The 24429-nt window shown below is 42.4% G+C and overlaps 2 protein-coding genes across 2 annotated transcripts; one reads left to right on the forward strand and one right to left on the reverse strand.

The window, feature by feature from the left end:
* The first annotated feature begins 20 nt into the window (after nucleotides 1-20).
* emilin2b (elastin microfibril interfacer 2b) lies at nucleotides 21-11014 on the forward strand. The gene is given in 10 exon segments (XM_018693655.2): nucleotides 21-1226; nucleotides 1365-1490; nucleotides 2101-2282; nucleotides 2404-2743; nucleotides 2745-4195; nucleotides 8712-8921; nucleotides 9011-9064; nucleotides 9148-9198; nucleotides 9282-9398; nucleotides 10069-11014. Coding segments are annotated over 10 exon segments (3000 nt in total). The 5' UTR covers nucleotides 21-1092; the 3' UTR covers nucleotides 10404-11014.
* Nucleotide 11015: 1 nt separating this feature from the next.
* LOC108895005 (phosphatidate phosphatase LPIN2) lies at nucleotides 11016-22388 on the reverse strand. The gene is given in 21 exon segments (XM_051066912.1): nucleotides 11016-12392; nucleotides 12491-12594; nucleotides 12974-13088; nucleotides 13226-13378; nucleotides 13487-13573; nucleotides 13720-13868; nucleotides 14172-14328; nucleotides 14773-14852; nucleotides 15109-15192; nucleotides 15306-15375; nucleotides 15459-15552; nucleotides 15802-15992; nucleotides 16274-16373; nucleotides 16923-17001; nucleotides 17003-17398; nucleotides 17563-17689; nucleotides 17864-17980; nucleotides 18055-18353; nucleotides 18463-18558; nucleotides 19434-19634; nucleotides 22172-22388. Coding segments are annotated over 21 exon segments (2916 nt in total). The 5' UTR covers nucleotides 22244-22388; the 3' UTR covers nucleotides 11016-12247.
* Nucleotides 22389-24429: the final 2041 nt, after the last annotated feature.

A 24429-nucleotide genomic window follows, 5' to 3' on the forward strand; every position in this document is an offset into this window, starting at 1 on the left:
AGAAAAAAGTGACAGTCTCTTAACCAAAAGTTATCCAGTCTAAGATAATGTGTGAGTGAGTATATTTACGTTGGCTTGGTTCACTGACTTATGTTAAGTTGCACTCAAACCCTTTTTCTGGGTGATTTTCCAGAAAAACTTTAAGGCATTTGGGGTTAGTGAGGTAACTTCGGGTTTAACTGTGTTTTCAGTCTTACAGTGGTGGCTGGTGATTGGTGATCCGGCTCAGGTTAACTACAGAGGATCTACTGACCAGTCAGATCACTGGAAAACCAGAGTCATCGTTCCTGCGGGATCCCAACATGAACAAAGGAGTTTACAATAAGATGACAAAAAATAGAGAGCAACAGGTCAGTGGAATCGTCTTGCTTTTAAGTCCTTCCATCTATCCACTCTGGTGCTGCTTTATTTTAATTACATTTTCTTGTATCCCAGCACAGTTCCTGACAGTGTTAATGCTTATATATATATACTAGGCTGACCTTTATCAGCTTGCGCTGGGTAATCAAATTCCTTCTAGCCTTGTGACCTCAAAACTATCAAGTCGACGTCTGTCGGATAGAGCTAGTCAGTCAGTCATACCAAACCGGCACACGGAAAGATTTAACAACGTTTTTTTAGTTCTTGTAAATAAAACTTTAATACATTTGTTGTATTATTTAATCCTCCCAGTAAACATCCAATCCGATATACATATCAGGCGCGCGCACTTTACGCACGGGATAATTATGGTGTCTTTTTTGGAACGAAAGACCATCATTATCCAAACATAGGCGTCCGGAAATTATGTAGGTCGATGACATTGTGTGTTTGGATGCCGAAAGAGAGCTGGATCTGGGCTTTGGTGTGTGTGTGTGTGTGTGTGTGAGAGAGAGAGAGAGAGAGAGAGAGAGAGAGAGAGATCTAAGAACATGGAAAAAGGCGTCCGTCAGTATTGGAGGGGGTCCTGAAACGTCACATCCAAGGGCGCTTGAGGAGCTTGTTAAGGTCTGCGCACCACAGAGAAGGAACAACCCGCGGTGCCTTCACTGATCACTGGACCACAGACTTTCACTACTGATTACAAGTGTGCAGTAGTGCAGGATTTTAACCATGAAGCGCGGACTCTGCGGACTGCCACTTATTCACCTTTTAATAGCTTTTCCTCTTATAAGTGGATCACCTTTCCAATACAGCATGTTCCAGAACAACGCACATTCTGGCACCGAAACACGACAGAGGAATAAGTGAGTAAAGTGGATTTCTAATGTCATGTTTGCAGGCAAACGAAATGCATATCGATGTGTCGATTCATTTGTATGCTCCGTCTATTCTGCAAATGTGAATACTCAATCACTGAGCGATTAACCCGTGATGCTCTGCAGAAACTGGTGCGCCTATGTGGTGCACAAGAACGTGAGCTGCGCCGTCGTGGGAGGTACGGAGAGTTTCGTGCAACCGGAGGTTTTACCGTGTCCACCGGAGCTGCCAAACTGTGCGCAACAAGTGATGTAAGTTCCCAGAAGTCCTGGACCGTGGGTGGTGGGCGGATATACTTTGCTTGTGTTAGTATTTTTAACAGTGTGAAGCAATACTGTTGATTATTGTCATAAAGTTTGGATTGATCCACTTTTGTTTCATTTGTATTATAAAATAGTTTTTCTTAACACACATTGATGTATATGTGCATGAAAATTAAATGACTGGCTCTTAATATAGATTTATTCATAGAGGGATTTAAAACATTACTCATAAAGCAAAAAGCCTGATTATTTGGGAATCTGTGTTGAATCTTCATGAATGGATTAACTTTGTTTCGCTTCAGTGTGCATTGAGCAACAAACACACTTCTGAGATGCAGTTAATCACTAAATGGCAGGGGCATGTGGGCCAGCATTATCATCATGGTGGAAAGTCTGGAGCAGCTTTCTGCCAACCCCATAATTAATTAATTGCAAATGTGACTGTGTTTATCTAGTCTTAGTTGTCAACAAACAGATTTTACTACATTGTTATTCCAAGACTGCATTGTATTTCTGAGCAGAATTGTGCCACTGTACAGTGTCTGTGAACTTTTAGAAACCAGAATATATTCATGTCTTCCTGTGTTGATGATTCCAGATATCAGACACACTTCCGACCCACGTACAAGATCGCATACAAGACTGTAACAGAGCTGGAGTGGAGGTGCTGCCCAGGGTACCAGGGCCATGACTGCAGGGAGGTGAAAGACCTAAGGCTACTCCAAGTAGACCGTTTGCCTCATGCGCCCTCTGTTGCTGAACATAATCCAGTCCCACAAGGTGAAAGACGTGTTTATAGTGGAGGAAAAATAGTGTGAAAACATCTGAAATAAAATATAAACAAATATTAAAGCATTCATAGTCATGTTTACTACCCTCTCTGTGTAATTTCTCACTCTAGCTCCACAACAGCGAACAGAGGGCCAGAGAAACCATCCATGGGGAGGGGAAGAGCAGTTCAGAGGCCAGACAGGTCACAGGCCACTGGGGGGTCACGGAGGATCTCAAAGTCCACAACACCTGGAGGAGGAGGTGCAGCGACTGTCCCAGATGGTCCTTGATATGCAGGCAAGAATGACAGACATGTCCTCCAATCTGAGACTGGATTTCCAGGAGGATGCCAGTAAAATGCTTGTTACACTGATGAATAATTTCAGACAGCCTGCAAGTGCACGAGGCGCAGAAACCCAAACAATTCAAATGCCGGACTTCTCTTTTAACCATGAGGACAACACCTATGGATGAAGTTATGAACAAGATCAGCCAGGTCACAGATGATCTGGAGTCCAAGACTAACACCCTGGATGAGCTGCTGGGCCGCGTCAACCGTCATGATGGACAGATTCGTCTGCTAATGGAGGCTGCCCACAGCCCACTGTCCACACCTGCTCCTGCTCCCCCTTCTAGTGACACAGACCTGCGTACCTACCTGGATGATAAAATCCGCGCTCTGAGAGAGGAATTGATGGAGGGCATGGAGATCAAACTAGCAGATTTGAAGAACTCATGCGATTATAAAATCATGTCAGTTCAGGAGCAGTGTGAGGGACAAGAGGTCAATTACCTCAGCCTGGCTGAGCTCATGGACACAAAGGAAACTGACCTGCGCAATGAGATCCAGGACCTTAAGACCAAACTGGTTGATCCAGGAAAGGAAGGCGCTCAGGTGTCTGACTCTGTTCTTTCTCGTGTGGAAAACCTTGAGATCCGACTGAACTCATCTGAAAAGACTGTGGCGGGGCAGTGCCTCTCTGTGGAGGAGAAACTGAACAAAGAACAGGCAGAGGCCATAAAAGGCCTGAGGGAGAATCTGGAGGACAAGCTGGCATCCATGGAAGATAGACTCACCACTCTGTTGGTAGATACAAGCACCAACTCCCAATCTGGGGTTCAGCCAGAGAGTCAGGACACGCTGCAGAGTGATGTTAACTCTCTAAAAGGCTCTGTCCAAACTCTGGAGGACAGATTCAATGTCTTGGACCAGCGGTGCTCAAAGGAGCTCAAGGCTAATTTAACTGTTGTAGAAAACCTTCAACAAGACTTCCAGAGCTGCAGAACTGCTATAAGTGATATGGAGACTAGTCTAAAGACCCAGATAAATGGTCTTGGAGCCATGGAGGGGCAACTTCTCAACTATAGCAGTAGCTTTGAGAATGTACACGGTGAACTGAGCTCCATTAAAGGCCGCATGGGCAGATTGGAGGACTCGCTATCAGATGTTGTCCATCAGCAGTCTCACACCTTGCAGAGCCTCAACTCCACCTGGGGTCAAGTCAAAAAAGGGGCTGAGCAGGAGGCCAAGGAGCTTTTGGAGCTCCATAGAATGCAGCATCAGGAGCTGAGACAGCAGCTGGACGAGCTGGGCAGGGAGGTGAAAGCCGAGGCCAACCAGTGCAGGGAAAAAACCGAAGATGTCGGGAAGGAGATTGCCCACATGGACAGCCGCATTGTCAGTGTGGAGAGTTTATGCGCCAAGCTGGATCCTATCTCCAGCAGCCTTCAGAGGATCAAAGAGGGGCTGAATAAACACGTCACTGGGCTGTGGACTTGTATTAACCAGCTGAATGGCACCGTTAGAGCTCATGCCCAAGATATCAGAAGACTGAGGGGAACTTCCCAGAACCTCCAGAACCACGTCGCTAACATAGCCAGAGACCACCAGGTGCTAACGGACAGCGGTGATGGGAAGACAGGTAAGCTGTAGTTTTTTGTTGAACTAATGATGTGAAGTGTTACTTTGTCCTCATGATGTGGCAATTTAAAGTGACACCATATCACTTTTAAAAGAAGAAATAACCTATTCTTCACTCACTAATGTTATTGCTATATAACAGACTTTACTGACTCAGTTCACTGACTATGGTTATTCTCTACTTGTGCTAGTGTTGCGCTGCACATTTTAGCGTTTGCTGTTATCCTGTGAAGGTCTCTTGTGGCATCAGCAGCTGCTCTTCAGCAAAAGTTAAATAGTCTTGTTTTACACCAGTTTTTTATATCAAGTTAAATCTGGTTTAGTGTCCACAGAAGTTTCCATAGTAGAAGCTTGAGATAGCAGTCAGATAGCTGTAATATTTCCTGACCTCTTAGATCATTGCTTGAACTGGAGCCCATTTGTTTATCCCTGGCTGGCTGTGTTAGTGGAGAGGTTGCAATATTGGTGTGTATTTCAGTGTGTGAGTGAGAGGAAGTTGGATTTTCATTTAACCATGTTCTCCGTTAAAGGAGGCAGGGTTGATTGAAGACACATGCTTGATTTAATAGACCCCACTTGTGTTGAGCAATGCCTTGGCTCAAACAAATATTGCTCACTTGGCTTTTTTGTGCATCCAAGTGTGCATTCATGTGTGTGTTTGTCCACAGACTATACTTAAATGTATGCTTTTTAAAAAATGTTTGCATTGCATTAAGTGCAAACATCAGGTTGATCTTGTTCCCTAGTTTAAGCATGTGGATCTGTTGCTGTGTTTTTATCATTAGTGCTGGATGTTATTGCAAGACTCAGCTGTGTTCCTGTAAGCATATTTGGGAGCAAAGATTTCCATATGAGTACATATGTTGCATACTTCTCGTATGAGTCCGTTCATTAATGACACCTATGAGACAGAGCTGGACTTCACTGAGCATCATAGTTGTAAATGTGAAATAGAAGCACGCCCATAATGTTTACGAGCCAAGTCTCTTCCTCTGGGACCAGCTAGTTTTCAGTTACTGGTTTATGGGGCAGGTGATGCAGCATGCAATCCGGTCCAGAATCTCATGGGAGGTGAACTGGAATAAAATAGTTGTAATACTTGTTCTGGTTCCAGTCCAAGTCAGACCGGGGGCTTTGCATCAAGATATGTTTCAGTTTATATTCGGATTCAGCTGTGTAGTTCGGTAATGCCAGTTTACTCATTTTTGCCAAATACTGAATCTGTAATGGCTGAGAAATGTTGCCGCTCCACCCCATGGTTTTTGTCATAATATAGCATTTAATTCATCACTCTGTCATTGCGAAGTTCTCGAAGTTATTCATGATTTCCACCCACGCTCAGTGATGTTAGGGGGCCACTCTGTTTGTCTTTGCCCTGCCAGCTACCTCATCCTATTGTCTCACTCCTTGCTTATCTGAAGAGAGTGGAAAATGGTACTTGGAGGGGTCCGTGACAGAGAGATCTGTGACAGAGCTTATCACTGATCCTCATGTGGACCACTCATGGGCGTCTTTATGTCAGAGCCAAGAGCTTCTTTGTTTTTCAATTAGTTGCTCCTGGATCGATTGCGACTCTTAAGCACTGTCACTTTTTTACTCCCGTCTCTCCGGTCCCATCTGCAGTTTTTTCACACTTTTAACTTCCATGGCTGAGTTCCTTTTCTGTTGAAATAAACAGTGTGAACACTCAAAGCTGCACAGGAGTCCCAAGGGCCATATGTCAGTGCATTTACCATGATGTCATACCAGTTGTTAACCTTAAATGAGAGGGTCAGGAAACGGGTGAAGAGAGATGTAATATGTCAATCTTGAAAGGATTTTGTTGCTTTTGGTGTTCTGTAACCATGAAGTTCTTGCTTTGGTTTATTAAGGCTTGTTGATAGGACATGAAAGAACTATATAAGCTACTGATATCTTGCTTTTAGTCCTTTTCAGCTGTGTTTACTTGTTTAAATTTGTGAAAAAAAATTAAGCACATAAGTTCATTCTTCACATTGGAATCAATGGTCCTGAAAGGGATTGAATATGAATAGAGCCATTACTTAGCAATATAAACCCAAAAAATCTTAACACATGTATGGTCCACTCACTTGCTTTCTCGCTGTGCTTTCAGCCACCCCTCGTGGTCTTCCATCAGCTTTTAGCTTCCTTCTTTTTTTGGAGCCTTCAACCACATCTCACAGTTTTCAAAAAAAAAAAAAAAAAAAACTTAACTCACTGATGGAGACCTTGAGATATGTCTCCATACTGTTACTGATTGTGTTTGAAGAATTGATCACAAAAAACTCTGCGATGTGGTTTGAAAGCTCCTGAAAAATGAGTCTCTCCTGGAACAATGTACCTGCAAAGGCAGCACAAAAGACTACAGGTAAATACAGATGTAAACAATGCCAGAGTTAAATCATTCAAAAAACAGGTCACAGGGCAAATTTAATTGACAATTATGAGCTGTTATTTATGTCTAAGAAGTAGTGAATTGGTCCTTTACATGCATGTCTGTATGTGTCACTCATTATATAATGTATTTAAATACGTGGAGTCATACACTTCCTCAATTTTTAGGTGTGTATAATGTAAAATGTACATGTGTCCTAATCTCTTTACTTGAGTCAAAGGACATCCCTCTCACTGTTGTTCTTAAAACAGCACTGTAGAGCTCTATTATGGGGATGTTCTGATAGTAACACATGCTCTCCTGCTCCTCACAAGATTCAGTAGTTAGGCTCGTAGCTCAACGACCTGTGAGAGATAAGGGTGACTTCTAGGGTGACACTCTCTGGTCAGTGGTCAACCATGATAACCCCATGAGCCAAAAACAAGACAGGACCTGACAGAAAGCCCTCAAGGACAATAATAAAGTCCTTGGCGTTTGTCGGCCGCTGTAACTGTAGCTGCTCATTTACCCTGACAGAGTAGGTGTCACATTATCTGGCGTGAGACATTTAGCAGTCTTCTTTGTTTTCTTTTGAGTTCTGGTTTGAGGCGGGATTTAATGATTCCTAAATCAAAGTCTTAAGAGCCTGAAATGTTTCTGTGAACAGTGACTCATAAAGTCAACACGCACCAAATTGCTCTGTAGTCATTATAATGTGGTATGTAAAGCGGAAAATGGCCATTCTTGTGACACAAGGGGCTGTTGTATCCCTGGAACTTGTGGGGGGGTAAATGACTAACAAAGCAAGGGTTTCCCATGCTGTTTTGGTGGAAGGGCACACATTTGTAGTCAACAGCAGATCCAGCTGCACTTGTTTACAGCTCACCTCTTTCATCATGACAAACACTCTCATATGCACACATACATCCTGCCTTTGCCTCTTTTATCCTCGTGGCACTAAGTCTGAAATCCGTTTCGAATCGCTCTCATCAAAGCCCGCTCTCTGGAGCACATACCTCGCTTTATATGAGGAGCGACACGACTAACAAATACAGACCAGTAAAACACATGCACATGTGTGCATACGCAGACTCTCACCCCCTGCGCTGTTTTACGGTTACACACCGGTCCCTCTCCACATGTTGTATTTAACAGGCAGACTTCTCTTGCTTCCATTAAATGACCCTTTTCCCCCGGGGTGAGGGGACAGGCTGTCTGGTGATTGAACATGTGGCCGTGCCTTGGTATGCTGCTGGTATGCCTTTTATGGCCAGGTTTCCCTTTCGGAACAGCAGAATTGGGGCCTGTTGTCTCGCTGTAGACCAGAGAGTACCGGCGACTATGTGCCCCCAGCCAGGAGGCTTGATTTGTTGATAAACTCCAGGGTTTGTCTCAGCTGTGGTTCCCAGGAATGCAGCGGTGCGCGCAGTTTAGAGCTGGTCGCCATATGATGGGAGATTGGGCAGTGGTCTGTCATTTTCTTTGTTTATACCCATAATAATAGACTCAGATAATCGCTCACTGCTTGGCTGTTAATGAGAGTCGACGGTAGTCCGACCATAAACATGAGCACAACTGCATGTTTGTTGATTGGCTCTCGTAAAGTGACAACAGAGCAACATCGCAGTTAATTGCATGTTGTCCCTATGAGGTACAGTAAGTCAGTGCCAAAGTTTGAAACCTGTTGAGTGGACACTTCAACACACTGTCAAACTATACTCTATATAATATATCTAAAATGTTATATATTATAGCTGTGTTATATTTAGCAGGCTCAACACAAGAACCATGATACCAATGCACCTAAATGGAATGCAGCCATTTTTAATGTTGGTAGTTATAGCTGTGTTTAACATGTCAGAGTTAAACACATGTTCTGTTTTTATGTTCATAAAAACCAACAGCCATTTGCCTCCTCTGCTCATAATTTAAAGGTTTTTGACAGGGTTTATGGGTGACATATTTCTCACAGAGTGATAGGGGTGAGGTTTAAATGTCACTATGATAGGGGTAAAGTTTAAGTGTTACTATGAAACCAGCTGCTGTGTTAACATGTCTGACCTCCAAACATCTGGCCCTGCATCTGTCTCTGCCTGACCTGCAGCCTCAGCCCCATCGCTCACTCCATATCTGTCTTTTTCAGGTGTTCAGGTTGTAGTGGAGGACACAGGACTTCCCCAGGGTTCGAGTAAGAGCCTCACAATGCCAGTTGGCTCCGTGGACGCCTCTCTCCCTCAGCCACCTGTGATGGAAACTGGGGAGGCGGGCCCCCCCGGCAGGATGACCCCGTCCAAGTTGCCCAAGGGGACCGACGGCAGCATGATGCCTATTCAGGGCTTTGCTGGAGCTCCAGGTGAGAGAAAGCCCACATGTACATGCATTCTGTTCTGCATGTTTCCCAGCATTGTCTCACAAGTCCCATCTTTTCGTTTTGTGTCACAGCTTCTCCAGTCAAATCCACCGATTCGCTAAAGACCAGCATGCCTCTCATCTCAGGTAAATACTCCTTTAATTTTGTTATGCTGCCTTACAACAAAGCCTTTCAAGCGTGAATGAAATTGTTTTCCTTTGCTCAACAGACATCAACACGCCCCACGGACCATCACCACAGAAACCTGCCATGGCTTTAGGTCAGAACTTATTGGTTGTACAAGATCCTGCCTCTGTTACTGCAGTGTTTTCCAGTGTGTGACGTCTCCTCTCCTGTGTGCAGATGAGAAGGTGTCATTCTCAGCCGGTCTGACTCTATCTCCGTTCCAAGGAGAGGTTGGAATCATTCGATTCAACAAGGTGTTGGTCAATGATGGAGGACACTACGACCCTCATACAGGTAACTATTAGTCCAGTTTCACTGATCCAAACAATGAAGCATTAATCCACATTTTACTCCTCAGACTCTAACTGCAATTTTCAGCCTCCTTTGTTATGCATTTATATGTTTTGGAGGGTTGCAACTAACAATTACTTTTCTTACTGAGTAGAGCACATACCTCCACCAAAGCCTAACAATCCTACACATCTGTCTAGACCTTATCCACCCATTTAACTGGATACTCACCAACATTTAATGGGTTCTTCCTTGGTCCATGCTCCATCACTCCTCCAAGTTTGGTGCAAATTGGCTCAGTACTTTTTGTGTCATCCTGCTGACAGACAAGTAAACAGAAATAGACAAAGACAACATTATTTTTCAATCAATCAATCAATAGTTTAGGCTATAAAATGTAGGACAAATTATAAATAATGCCTGTCACAATTATCAGCCAAGGCCACATTTTGTTTGACCAACAAGCCAAAACCACAAAATATTAAATTTATAATGAATGTTTGAGTCAGAGAAATGCAGCAAATCTTCACATCTAAGGAGTTGAAACCAGCTTTGTTTAGTATATTTGACAAAGAAACTGATCGAAAGCGGCCTAAGCATTGCAACATACTTTAATTAAAAGCATTGTTCATCATGAGATGTTTTAGTAAATACCCTGTGTGTGTGTCCTCAGGTATCTTCACAGCTCCCACAGATGGCCGCTACCTGGTGAGCGCAGTTCTCGCAGCCCAGCGAGGTGAAAAGGTCGAGGCGGTCCTCTCCGTGACCAACCGCAGCATCCAGAGGCTGGACTCCACAGGCTTCTTGTCTGGAGCAGCGGCAGCACCGGCGTCACACGAACTGTGTAACTGTAGCAGCTCAACCTCACTGAGCCTGGTTCTCTCACTGAAGCGGGGAGACCGAGTAGGACTCGTCATGATGGCCGGTAAGCTCGCCATCTCAGCCTCCCCAGAGATCCTGTCGTCTTTCAGCGCTGTGCTTCTTTACTCCAGCCCATCAAAACGGTAGCCCTGCTACTTTCAGAGACGACTGATACCTTATATAAGCCGTAAGTAGAATATGGTGTGCATTACTGTGGATACACTATGGCATGTGTGAAATTTTATTACCAGAGAAGGGAAAGACAATCTATTTACCAAAAACACAACAAGGAAAAAATACAGTCACCAAATAATAAGATATTATTTAAGTACTAATGAGTACTAATATATAGTGTGTTTATAATAGTTATTTTTTATTGTGAAGGTTTACAACCTAGATCTACCAAATACATATTCAGCTTCAACATTTAATTGTTGTTTCTTTGTTAATATAAGAACACAAAGTGCCTTGTGCCTGTAATGACTGATGTTAATGGATTGTTGGTGCTAAAATTTAAATTCCTGTTGATCCAGTTTGTTCATTACAGGGCTGAAATTAGAACTTAAAACATCCTACAATTCATACCAGTTTTCTTTATAGCTTAACTCTGATACAGACATCTGACATTAGTGTTATTGGTCCTGCCTGTGACAGGCTCCTTGCCTGTTTGGTGCTAAACTGTCAATGTGCAAAATAAGCTTTAATTGTTTTTTCCTAACCCAGTGTTTGCTTTTATTAAAGCACCATCCAACAAAGGACTTTTGGCAGAACAGTTTATTAATTCAATACATATGGTAAATATACTATATATACAGTTTATATACACTAGAATCTACAGTTATGACACACTATAAACATCACCTTACATAAGTCATGTTTGAAGCAGTGACCTCTCACACTGTCTGAAGAACAGAGAACATAACAGTTGACTAACAGTTGAATTTGTGCTTACACTGTTACAGCATAATGTTGACTGGATTACCACAAGGTAATCACAACAACCTAGAGAAAAACACCTTAAGCAGCAGCAAAAGTTCTTCATTGAAAAGTGAAATTGGACCACACGAGACTAAGAAAATACTGTGTGTTCTCGTCACACAAAGTTAATCACTTTCATAGAAAGAATGCTTTAAATTTTACTGACAGCTGTTACTGAGCGTGAAGAGATAAAATAATAAAGAGGCATAACATTAATAATATACTGTCGTTTTCACAAGTCTGGCAAAAACATTTCAAAATTCATCAAAAATAGTTTTCTACTTTAAGTCTAACTAAATCTTGATTTTGGAAAAATACTTAATACCAAATAGCAGCAGTATCTACAGTTCAGAAAGTGCTTCTTTTTTTCTTTTCTTTTTTTTAAATCGCAGCTATTAACTATGAGTGAAATCATTTCACATTTTTTCTTTAGCATAAATGTGCAAAATCCTGAAGCTTTGGAGCAAAGATATAAGATTCCTAAACATTAAATAACACCTTTATAGAGTAAATAAGACCTTAAAGGGACGACTACATACAGTAGTGGCTCTAAATACAACATGTCAGGCAGAAAATGTGCACTATAGTCAGTATTTCAGTTTCATATCGAATGTTCGCCAGTTAACCCTAACCCTAACCCTAACCCACTTAACTTCCACTGCCTAAATAAATGCTTAGGCAATTTCTTCACAGAAACATTGTGACAAAAACTGTATAAATGATATAAGAAGTGATGTTTTTTATATGTGCTGAGCATTCGACTACACCTCTTACTGGTGTAGCTTCACCGAAATAAGATGACGTTTCACTAAAAAAACATGGAATATATTAATATCCCAATATTTTTCACTAAATTAGGATGTGCCTAAGACAATATCAAATTCTGATGTATTGAATTTATGTTAAAGAATTATTATCAGTATTAAGCCAGTGCATACAGGCGTAAAATAAATTACTGCTCTTAGTTAAGTTGATTTCAAGTAATTAATTCTAAACATTAATATCAGTCTGAGTTAAAGCAGCTCCTCAAAACACACCTCAGCGATCGGCTGTCTCCAGTAGCAGAAGGAGCTGAACTCTGGGCAGCTGAAGGTGGCGTTGTGTTGAGAACTTCGCAAAGGAAAAACATGCTCCACCAGCTCACTCAGCCGGCTGTAACTGTATAAGAAAAAAAACAGTGATGGGAACAATAAACATTTGTGTGAGAAACAGCTGACAGACAAAAACAATGACTCCAGTGATGGCTCAGTACTCACGATGTTTTATTGCCTTTGGCTTGCTCGAGAATTAACTCCCCTTTGGGATTCACTGTGAATATCCGGCACACAGGCACACCCACTTGCTTGTAGGCAAAGACGTCCTTGAACACAGGGAAGAAAAAAAAGACAATAAAAATCTTTTTCATCTAACCGAACCTACAATTATATCTCATTATGGTCAGTAAAGCTTTGATTGATCCTAAAATATGATCTACAGTGAGAATAAACCCCAAACAATAACAAACAAGAACTTCATCATCAATTTATCATTTTCTAGTTAGACTTCATGTCTAGTTATCAGGGATTTCCCATGGTTTTTTGGAGCCTGTTCACACCAATATAGGCAAATAAATAACATTAATTTTGTAATAATGTGGAAAAAAAATAAATAATAATAGGCTAACAAGGCCTTAATAAATTTAATTATTCTTATTTGTCTGCTCAGAAAATGACAAATGAAGATGATGACCTCTGACTTACACTTTCTCTGTTTCCAAAGGCTGCGTAGAAGGGATGTGTGTTGGGGAAGAACAGGTTCTTGATGTCTGTGAGGCATTCAATCTTGAACTTTTCAGGCTTTTTCTCTATGATCTCTCTAACAACACAAAAACAAAGAAAGGGTTACATGGCTATCACTTCTAACCATTTACAGAGTCTGTGAGGAACAAAAACGCACAAAATGGCCATAAAATGGGTGAGTACGACTTAACACTTAGGGAGAGGATTTCCTACCTGTGAAAGGCAGAAAAGAGGCTGCTCGGGGAGAGCATGAGGGGTCCTTGAGGCAGCAGAGTCCCCCTGTCGTTCACCCAGTGCAAATATCCTCGCGTCATGTCAGCCATGCCGATCGCTCGGGCAGAACAGTACAGGAACTTGTAACCATTCCTGAAGGAGGCATATTTATTGATGGATTAGATCCTTTGCAACACTGGAGCCACTTGTTTTTTATACCATCAGATTATAGAGAATGGTAAATCATTCAATTAGTCTTACTCATGCACTGAGTGGTAAAGCTTAGCGATTCCTTGATGAGTCCAGTCTTTACCCAGCTGAGGCAGAATCTGACCAAACACATCTGATCTGTGGGAAGGAAAATGTCCAACATGATTTTATATGAGAGCTACTGTGGAGAATATAGCTCAGGTTGAAACGATCAGACCTAACTTTAAATAGTGTCTAAGTCTCTAATAAGAGAATAAAGTAAAAGTATTTAGACCCTCACGTACTTGGTAATGGTGCCATCGATGTCAGAGATTATAACCTTGTCGTCCCAGTTCCACAGGTAGATGGTGCCCTCGCAGCGACACGTCCCCTGGTACTGGGTGGTTATGCTGAAGGTGACATCATTAGGCCCCTCTCTTAGCTTCAGACTGGCCTGTGAGAGACATAATGAAGCTTCATTCATACAAGCCTTGCAAACACGCTGGCCGAATTAAACCTGAAAGGGCTGACCTAAAGAATCACCTGCTAGCAGCCACTACAGGCTGCAATATTCATTACACTAAATGTATCGACATTTTTGGGACAGTAATAGGACTAAAATGTAAAGCATGTCCTCAGGGTGGCACTACAGAGAAGGAAATAACCATGAAAAATTCACAAACTCTTGTCTTCAAACCAATGGGGCAAGCTGCCTAACTTTAGTCTCGCTAGAAGAATCAGAGTTTAGTGGTCTTACTATCTGGTCAGAGGACAGGCGGAGGGATTTCTTGTAGGAGTGACAAGAAGCTGGTGCCGGGACTTCTGTCTGCACACGCTCAATGGGTGTCAGAGCAGGTGCTGCAGAGTTCAGCTCTTTGGTCTCGTCGTCGCTGGACCACTCCGCTGTTTTGTGCCTGAAGGAGAGAGAGAGAGAGAGGACAGTGTAAGGGAGGAAGACCAGCAACTTTCAGATAAATCTGTGTCAGACTAAGTACAATGCCTTGACATAAAGCCATGTTTATACTAGATGATGTGATTCAGGGTGAAGAAAAAACCTGCAGAATCATTTACAGCCACTAGAGGGCAGCAGACGTCCTCATCTCCCTGCATCTCTGCCTTTTTTGGGTTGTAAATATTCAACATGTTGAAAGCATTCACACAAAGCTAAAACTACAAACTCCAAAGCTGGTTTAAACGATATTTAACATATTTGTCCTGAAGTTTCATGGAAATTAACAGCCCTGCTCAGTGACTAACATGCTAATCCAGCCTGTGTGTACATGTTTACCCAATAGTGCTTGTGTCACTGTGTGTGACTGTAGCGTTGCGAGGAAGCCAGAGCTTTGTTGCTGACTCACTGTGTTTCTGGGGCCTGGTGAAGGGCAGGGCTCTCGCTGGTCAGGGACTCCTGTCTCTCTAACTTGGTCTCTGATGATGACTGAGGAGAGGAAGAAACATTGTCAGCCTTTTATGATTTGACATGTAGGAGCTGAAAGTCTTTACATAATGGTGCAGAACAGAGAGATAATAGTTACTGAAGCATTTGCCTGTTCCTCATTTGTCTGTCATTTACAATGCAAAGTTACTCCAACAGCGTGGGATTTCCACTCATCTCCACATACAGTGAACACACAGATGGAGGTGTGACTCATAGTTTCACCTGAAGACTTCTGTCTGAGTCACACGTTCAGTACCTGCTTCACGCTGCTCTTTCTCCAGAACCACCAGCGTCCAGACTTTTTTGGCATTTTCTCCTTCACCCAGGCCTCCTCTGTAGCCTGCCAGTCAGATAAACCATTCATGTGCAAACAGACATAATGTGCAGATGCAGTATAAAGATCGAATCACAAACTATAAACACATCACATTATCACATCAGAGCAGAGGATACCTTTGGCAAGTTCTTCTGAAAAGCCTGCATACTGAGTATCAACGGAGCTGCCAGTGTCCAGTTGTAGTACCTGGGAAAAGAACATTCTTAATTATTAATATTAATGAATCATCTGATGAAAGAGTGCACCCATTACAGAGTAGGAACACTCACCTGTTTGCAATTCTAACCACTAAATTGGGATTGTCAATGATTGCTGGATTCTCTGCAAATTCGTTGTAGGTGATGATGTGCTCCATGAATTTTTCTGGAATAAAGGGGACATAAAAGCTTCATGATTAACACATATCTCTAGATGAATAACAGCATTATCAGCACACAGGAGACGTGAAGCAGGACAGTCAAAATGTGAAGTAACAGGAGGAGAAAATAAAGATTAGACAACAGAAATATAAAACCATCCTGTATGAGAAAAGAAGAAACTGTGCCCCCTGGAATTTTAAGTTTTATCTGTGATTCTGCCATTAATAGTAGTTGATAAGAGATGATTAATTACCTTTAGAAATCTCTGAGTTCTCACCAACACCTCCGCACAGCGACAGGGTGACGTCAGGGAGGTCACCGGCGGAGTCCGACAGACACTCTGTACCGCTGTCTGCTGCTGCGCTGCTGCCCACTGACTGCGGTGACTGGGATCCAGAGCGCCGTCCCAGCTCCACCCAGTGTTTAGGAACCTGCTCAGACTCACTGGAGACACAGACGGTCCAGGTTTACACACTAGAATCACTCTTATTTGCTCCAAAAGTGTGCAGCGATACCAGTTATTTTCACTACATCTGTGCCTCTGCTTACACTTAGGACTAGGTTTTGAGTTACTAAGCTGAAATGAGCTCACTGAGTTGTGCATATCACCAGGTATCTTAAATTGCAAGGGTCAATAGCAGACACTGAGTGTTTGGTTACATGCTGCACATACACCAAATGAGATAAGTGGCCTCAGGAGGTGACATGACTTCAGGGGTTTGTACCTTTTCGGGAAGTACCGGGCAACAACATCAGGCTCGAGTGCATTCAGATCATCCAGGTAAATATCTTCAGGTCCCTGATGCTGGCTCCTCTTCCTCACACCTTAATGAAGCGAAGACAAAAGGAAGTCTGTGTGTAGATGATCTACTGAGAAATCGCTGATTTTTTTTTTTTCTTCACTTCCTTTTCTTTTAACGCCTGCATGTGAATGCAGAACAGCCCAGACACCAAATATGAACTCAGGCCCAAACAGAAGCCACATCCTTCCTGTTAACATTCACTTACATTAAGACTGGGTGTAGATTACCATCATACAGACAAATCTGGAGTTTAACTCGAGGACTTTCTGTGTCATTGAATGAAATGATATGCTCTGGATATGCAGCTGGATTCTTTTTGGTTTTAACCATTTTCTTATGGTGAAATTCATACAGTCTCTAAGACAAATTTATTTGTTGAAACTAACAGTTACTGTCTACATCAGAAGTCGTTTTGGAGCTTTCTAGCCTCCTGCTTTTCAGGCATTTTCAGACACTTACCCTTAAATTATCATATTTTTAAATTCATAAAACCCTCCAGTGAGGAACACAGTGTGCAGAAGCTACAAAACACAGGTTAGGAAGTGTAGAGGTGTAAAGGATGTTGTGTTACCTCTCCTCTTGATGGGCGAGTCTGTGGGTTTGGAGGAAGCTCCTGTGTTGGCACAAACTGCAGCCGAGTCTTCAGCCTGTGCTGCTGCCTCCACTGGCGGCCAAGCCGCTGCCCCTGCGGCTGGGTGGCGAAGATGTCCACCTGGCCTTACAAGTGGTTTTTGCGTTGAGGTCAGAGTTACCGGGACATGGCTCGGAGGTAAAACTGCTGCACACAGAATTTGGAAGCTCCGGTTTGTGCCCTGTAATGTCTCTATGATGTGACGGAGCTTCAGGGGGCTGTGATTCACAGCTGCACTGATCGGCTTTGATGGTCCGAGGCTCTGGTTTAACAATACTACAAACTGGATCTGTGTTTCTCTCTCCTTCCCCCGAGTCCACCTGCATCGCTTCTGAGCTCAAGATAACCCTGAAATGTGTGTTCTCTGACGGAGTGATGGTCAACAGCTTTGGCTCCGTTTTGTCCTTTTTGTTGACCTGGACAGAAAAAGACAATACAGCACAAGATAAAGCTCAAATACAAACACAAGCCTTTGCAAAAATTCTCATGTACATACAAGATACAGCTCTACAAATCTCTGTTGTCTCCCCTTGTCTCAAAGTTCAGACCAAATTCTAGCAAGTCTAGATCTGAGCCATACCCTGGTGGATTCTGGAAACTCCCCCCATGTCCACTGCATGTGCGACTCAGCTCTGAGCACGCTCTCTGCCGGCTTCACCATCAGCTCGGAGTCGCTCTTGGGCGACATGGGCTCGGACATCTCCCTGCTGTAAGCAAACACCACATTTCCACTGAGTCAGCTGGAAATGACCTTGTGGGAGTGATTTGTTTTACTCTGCCCTGTCTGTTTTAATAAAGTGGACTGGAAAGATGTGTAGTTGTTTCTCTCTACTTGTATGAACCGTGTAAACATCTGAAAGGACAGAGTGTGAGGGCCGTACGTGGTGCAGGGGGACCAGTCTCCGTCGGAGAAAGGGTAGCTGTCCCATTCGAGGGCAGTGAGGGGGGAATGTTGCCTGTGGTCCATGTTGTTATTCATCATGGAGAGTGAAGATGTCCTAAAGATGGGAAGCAATAAAATTAACCAAACGGTTTACAACAAACAACAACACAACAAAGCATGTTCACTCACCGTCCATTGTGTGCATTGTGCTCCTCGTCTGAACTGAGCTCACACAGCTCCAGCTCCCCGCCTGCAGGTGTGGCTGTTTGCTCCTCCTTGCGTGGCTCAGCTTTGTGCTTCTTCCTGCGCCTCTTCTTCTTCTTGCCGGCTGAGTTGGAGCAGAGCTGGGTGTTCCCAGAGGCCGCATCTTCTGGACTCAGCGGCGGACCAGTTTCTGCCGCTGACCCCACACATCTGGGCTCTCTGCTCCTGAACAGAACCTCTTCTGTGGGAATGGGCGAGGTCACCAGGTGGGCTGGGATGATCTCCTGCATTGAGGAAAACATACATAAAAGTGAGTGGCTGATCTCTACAAGTAAACAGCTGAGATTCAACATTAAAATTCTTCATTTTCATTGCCTAGTGTACAAAACTCACATTGTGCTGCTCTGTCTCCCGGACAAAAAAGGCCTCTCCATTGTCTCCGAGCTTCATGTGTAGCTCCACAGGTTCCCCATTGATTTCTATGTCAATCTGCAGAGTCAACAACACATCTCTCTGCATTAATGAAGTTTGTCACAGCACAGCTCATGGATAAAAACTGTGCCACAGAGGAAACAGTGAACAGCTTCTACAAAGGTTTGCTTTTTTTAGTGTATGCCACTGCTTCTGTGAATTAAACAAACAGAGTTTCTCAGAACTCAGATCTGGGCTACATGAGTGGAATTAGGTTTTTAAAAAAGTAATCATACAGTAACATGTGCACTGCAACACCTCCTTTCATCTTTTAATTAACAGGAAGGTTGTGAAATTAAACAAAATCTGCTCAAATTGTCTACAAGATGCTGACATTTGATACAAAGTCAAGATAAGGTTTAACCTCTCCTGTTTAGTGTTTCAACAACAAAACATGCTTCTAACCCACATGATTTACTGTAAAGAATCACTGAGACTGAACCACAGGCTATTTCCTGCACAGTCCGGCTCCCCTGAACGTCAATAACAGATAAGACTCTTCTGTAAGACACTGTTCCTGAACGAGATGAGTCTTTTAGTCTGTGCATCCCACCTTAGTCCTCAGCCGACAACTATACAGTGTCTATAAATAGAGGGAGAGGGCAATCTGCTCTTGTGAGACGCAGGACGTGGATTGGATGGTAATGTTCAGAGAGAAGGGAGAGCAGCAGAGGGCAATTAGAGAGACACAAAATACACTGAAGCTCCATTATAACCTTCTGAAACAGAGGCTTCAATCAGTACAATAAATATCTAAGGCACTGAGACCAAAGGAGTAATTAATCAGTTAAAAATGTTGATATAAGACTGGAAAACAAAAATTTATATAATTACATATGTTGATAACAAAAATTCAATGTGATTATTTCCCTGCAAGTAATGTGTGCACTCACTACTTTCTCCCTGGAGCGCAGCACCCCCAGTTTTCCGAAGCGAACGTGGAAAGGGGAACACTGGAACGTCCCATCAGGCTGTCGGACCACGATCACGTCGATGCAGCCTGACAGAGTGGCCTGATTGATCCCCTTATACAGCTCCTTTACTGTCACCAGCACCTGGCCAGCCAGCTGCCCCACGTAGTTCATGGTGTCCGCCTGTCAACAAAAACACCCTTGATTAAGTTACATACATTTAACGACAGCATTCAACAGTCTGTACGTCTTGGAAATTCTGCATTTATTACATCAACACCCCTGAATCACAAGCAGAGTAAAACAATGCGGTAATTTTTGCATCTTACTAGGCCACTCTCCGTGTAGCATGTGCTCCTGTTGTTCAGAATAGTCTGCAAAGGAAATGCAAGCTGGTCCCTAAACACAGCGGCTCTGTCCCATTTTCCTCAAAAGAGTCCTGAGCTGATCGAGACTTAATCAGGCCCTCGATTGCTGCAACGAGGCTGCTGCTGCAGACCAGACGGTGTGTTTCTGTCTCCACAGAGAACACACCCGACAAAAACCACTGACAAATATTCCACATATGAAAAAGTGTGATCCATCAACAATAACTGAAGTTGGAGCCCTGTGGAGAGTTTACATTAAGTTTCTATGATAGGGAGCCGGAGCACACAAATATCTAAATCCAAGTACAGCTCAAAGTTCAAACCTCAAAGTATTAGCCTGGATTGTACACTGTGCTGCTTTAACGCAGAGGCAAGAAAAGTATGTGACCCCTTTGAAATAACCTGGTTTTCTGCGAATCACAATGTGCATAAGCTAATCACGCACAAACAACTGTAATCTGTAATGCCTTTAGTGAACACTGCTTCTGCTCAGAGATTTTGGTGTGAACAGCGCAAGATCATTTAACAACAGTAAACAGGTGCATAGAACATGTCTAGGAAACTCAAGATTGAAAAGACAGAAAGTGAGGCCTCATTCTGTCACGAAGATGAGTCGATATCCTCACCTCATTATCACTCCTCACTAGAAAGTCACTCGCTCATTCCAAAACTCTTAGAAGAAAAGCCACTACAATACAACCAAACAAAATAACAAAAAGGAAATCTGTACATCTTGGCTTTGCATCAAACACACAACACCACTGTACTCTTATACACCATATTATTGTGATCAGTCAGCAGTGGCAAATCTGGCTGAACCTGATTCTTGTTAACCTTGTTTTTCAGAATTGTTTTCTGCCTCTCTCCTTCAGAGTATCACATTACATTTCAGTGTTTCTTTCATTATTGATGTTTTAATGCAGCACATCTGATCATCAGTTTATTGCATTTCTAAATGAACTTCAACACAATGAAACTTGTATTTCTCCTACTTCATCTATTGTGACAGCAGCTACTTCACTGCCTGGTGTTCCTTCCTTCCTTCCAGTGTCTTTAATGCACCAGGTTTCACTTGCTACATCAACACCGTCATTAGGTGAACTCACCTTGGTTCAACACCTGTAATTACTGTGGACAACAGCAACACCATTTAATGCAAGCTCAAAATAATGTTCAGAAGCATTATCACAACTGAACCAGGACTTTTCATATGTGTGTTTGTGTGTGTGACCTGAACAATGAGGCTGGAGCCGTGTGTTTCAGTATTTAGGACATTCAGAGCTGCATACCAGCTGCATGGACTTTGACACCGTCCAGTTTCTATGAGAGGCAGCCACTGCACCAGCTAAACTCTAATGCACTTAAAGAACGGCAGAGGGAAAATACTCTGCAGCTAACCATCTACAGAAAGCATAAACAACATTAACACAAAGAGACATGACATACATGACATGACATGCCTCATATTCTGGTTGTAGATTATCAGCAGGATAGGGCAATATGGCAATAAATATCATGAGATGACACTGATTTGTGTAGCAATAAAGATTTTATTACTCTGTTTATATAAAGCTTTCATTTTCTTCATTGTGTCAGGTTAAGCCATTGTGAGCTGTGGGCAATTCTGGCAAATCAGTGATTTTGGATTTATGGGATTTTTACATCAGTGCGGTAAAGTACTTTGATTTGTAAGTTATTTAATTCACTGGATGAGCCTAAAAAACAAATATTGACACAGTGGCATTTCACTGAATTTCCAGGCAATGTAATTTATCACAATAAATAATGGCATCACTAAATAAAACTATATACAGTGTGCACATTATGATTCGTCCATGCGATTATTCAATGTTACTTTATTCATGTCACTCACACCTAATATAAAAGTGGTCTGCAAAAAAGTTCAGTGCTCAGTTATAAACAGAGTCAGGATTAAAATGGGGTCAGGGTTACAGTTACTACTGGCAGTAAGACTGCAGCTGAAAGGATCAGTCGATTAAACAATTATCCAACAACATTTTAGAAATGATTTTTGTTAATCAAATCACTTTTATGTAAAAGCACCAATCATTTTCATGTTCCAGTTTCTCATATTTGATGACTTGCTTCTTTTCCATCATATATCAAAGTGAAATAAATATATGTTTATGTTTTGGACTATTGGTTTAACTGTGAAAGATGTCACATTGGGCATTTTTCACATTTTTAGTCAAGGATTAGTCAATTAATTGAAGTCATACAACTTTAAAATGCCAAATTAAATAATCTGTTACAACAGAAAAATACCACAAGGAAAAGGCCAACAGTGATTGCTAAAACTTAAAAAAAAATCTTCCCTGCACCTCAACTCACCAGAGTCCAGGGGGACTTCAGGCGCCGCCGCTGGCCCTGCTGCTCTAGAGGTAACCTCCCTGTGAGCTTCATGTCACCCCAGCTGGGTCTGCTGAGACCTTCTCTGCTCCCCTGTCCTCCCCAGCCACCCTGCTCCTGGTCTGTGCCATGCGCCACAGCCGCTACAACCTTCCTAACCCCTCGGACTGAGAACAAACACTGTAAGGGAAAATTACCCCCAGACTGAGTCCTTACATAACCTCCCACTCTGAGCAACGACCCCCTTCACCACCAACCTATGCTTGAACAGTCCCTATAAAGACTCAAATAACCTGAGTGAAAATTTGTATCTATCGGTTATTTCTTTTAACAATAACTTAAACACTTACTCTGTAATATTTTTAAAATAATGCAGAAGAACAGTTGCCAGATCGTGGAGAGAGTCAGGCCATGATCGCATGCAAACGTCAGTATTTGAGCATTAATCCCAGATACGGCTGACACAATTTCAGTCTGTTGTTTTAGAGGTCATGAACTAAACTAAATTCAACCAGGTGATGGCATCGGTCACTGGGATTCATCCTCTGAACACCATGAATGTCTGTATGATATCTCATAGCAATCCATCCAGTAGTTACTGAAATATTTCACTCTGGATGAAAATGTTGGACCTTTACAGAATAATTCCTAAAGCCACAGTGTTACAGTTTTAACTCAGAGATAATAAGGTCACAAATGTTACAGAGTCAACAAAATAAAGTTACAGCATGGACCCACTGGACTACAGCACTAGTTGATATTATACTGTGCACTCTGTGTTCCTGCAGCGTGCTGTGGCTCCTCTCCCCGCACTGAACCGCAGCACATTGTAAAGTGAAATGTGCAATGTTCAGTTCATGGACAAAGCAGAAGTGTCTAGATCAGAGTCATCAGCCCTGATAGCAACGCTGCACAACCCCGGGTCTCTCCAGTGAGCTGACTACACACTGTCTGTATCGACACAACGCCAAATTTAGCAAGCGCTTTCAACTCCCACAGCTCTTCACATAGACCCCTCTGCTGCACCGCTTCAAGCCTGAATACTGATGTGGTCGTATTATCATGTTCTGTTTGTAACAGTGAGCCAGAGTGTCAGGGGTTGACATTGTGTTATTGAGAAAGAAATAATGTGGATTAAAAAGATTTATCATGTATAAAACCACAGTTTGTTCCCTGACAAAATAATCTCTGCTCTCTTTGCATCCACAGTTTCAAAGTGGGCTGCAATTATTTCCATTATCAATGAATCTGACAATGATCTATAAAATGACGATAAATAGTGAAAATCACAGATTATAATTTCCACACAGACCAAAGTGACGTCTTTAAATGTCTTGTCCTGTCAGACCAACAGTCTAAAACCCTAATATATTCAGTTTATTGCCATGAGTGACAAAGAAAAGCACCAAATCCTCATATTTCAGAAGCTAATACACAGCAAATATTTGACATTTCTGACTAAAGAAATGACTAAAATGATTGTTTCATCATCAAAATAGTTGCAAATTAGTTGCTGGAAGAAAGAAAGAAAGAAAGAACGTGTGTTTCCAGTTTCATTTCTGAACTTCCTCATTCACAGAAATCAAACTGTAGTGACATGAGTTTAAAGCTCTACAGCTTCATGTTAAGACAATAATCTAGCAGTCTCCATGGATACAGCACAGTCAAAGTGAGGCTGACCAAACTCCTGAAGCTTTATGATTCAGGTCCTTTTTTTTTGCTGCATTACAAAATACCCAGTTCTTGATGAGAGAAATCCAACACAACCAGTTCTCATCCACAACACTGTCTCTGTTTCTCTCTGTGGGATGAAGGGACCTTCAGAGGTGTTAATCCTGTTTACAGGATTAGGACAAATCTAGCTTTCCCTGTCTCTGCACGTTTGTGTCCTGCTCACTACGTCCAAGTGTCCAACGTGATTCTGCGTCAGACAGTGTTGTTTTGACCACTGGGATTTTCATTTCAACCACCAACACCTGACGAATCAAACACCACAACAGATAACCGTATGTTGACGCTCCAACTAGGGCAGCAACTAGTGATTATTTTCAATTCTAAACCCAGTGTCTCAATTTTTTTCTTTAAAATCATTGATCATTTAGTCTATGAAATATCAGATCATCAAAAAATGTTTAATTATTTTTCTGTCGTTCAACTAATCGATTAATCGCAACAATATTTTCATGCCTCCAAACATCTTGTGGCCTTGGTGTGGCAATATGGTCTCTTGGAAATAAATA

Source organism: Lates calcarifer, linkage group LG24 (assembly GCF_001640805.2).
Source record: "Lates calcarifer isolate ASB-BC8 linkage group LG24, TLL_Latcal_v3, whole genome shotgun sequence".
In the NCBI taxonomy this organism is placed as follows: domain Eukaryota; kingdom Metazoa; phylum Chordata; class Actinopteri; family Centropomidae; genus Lates; species Lates calcarifer.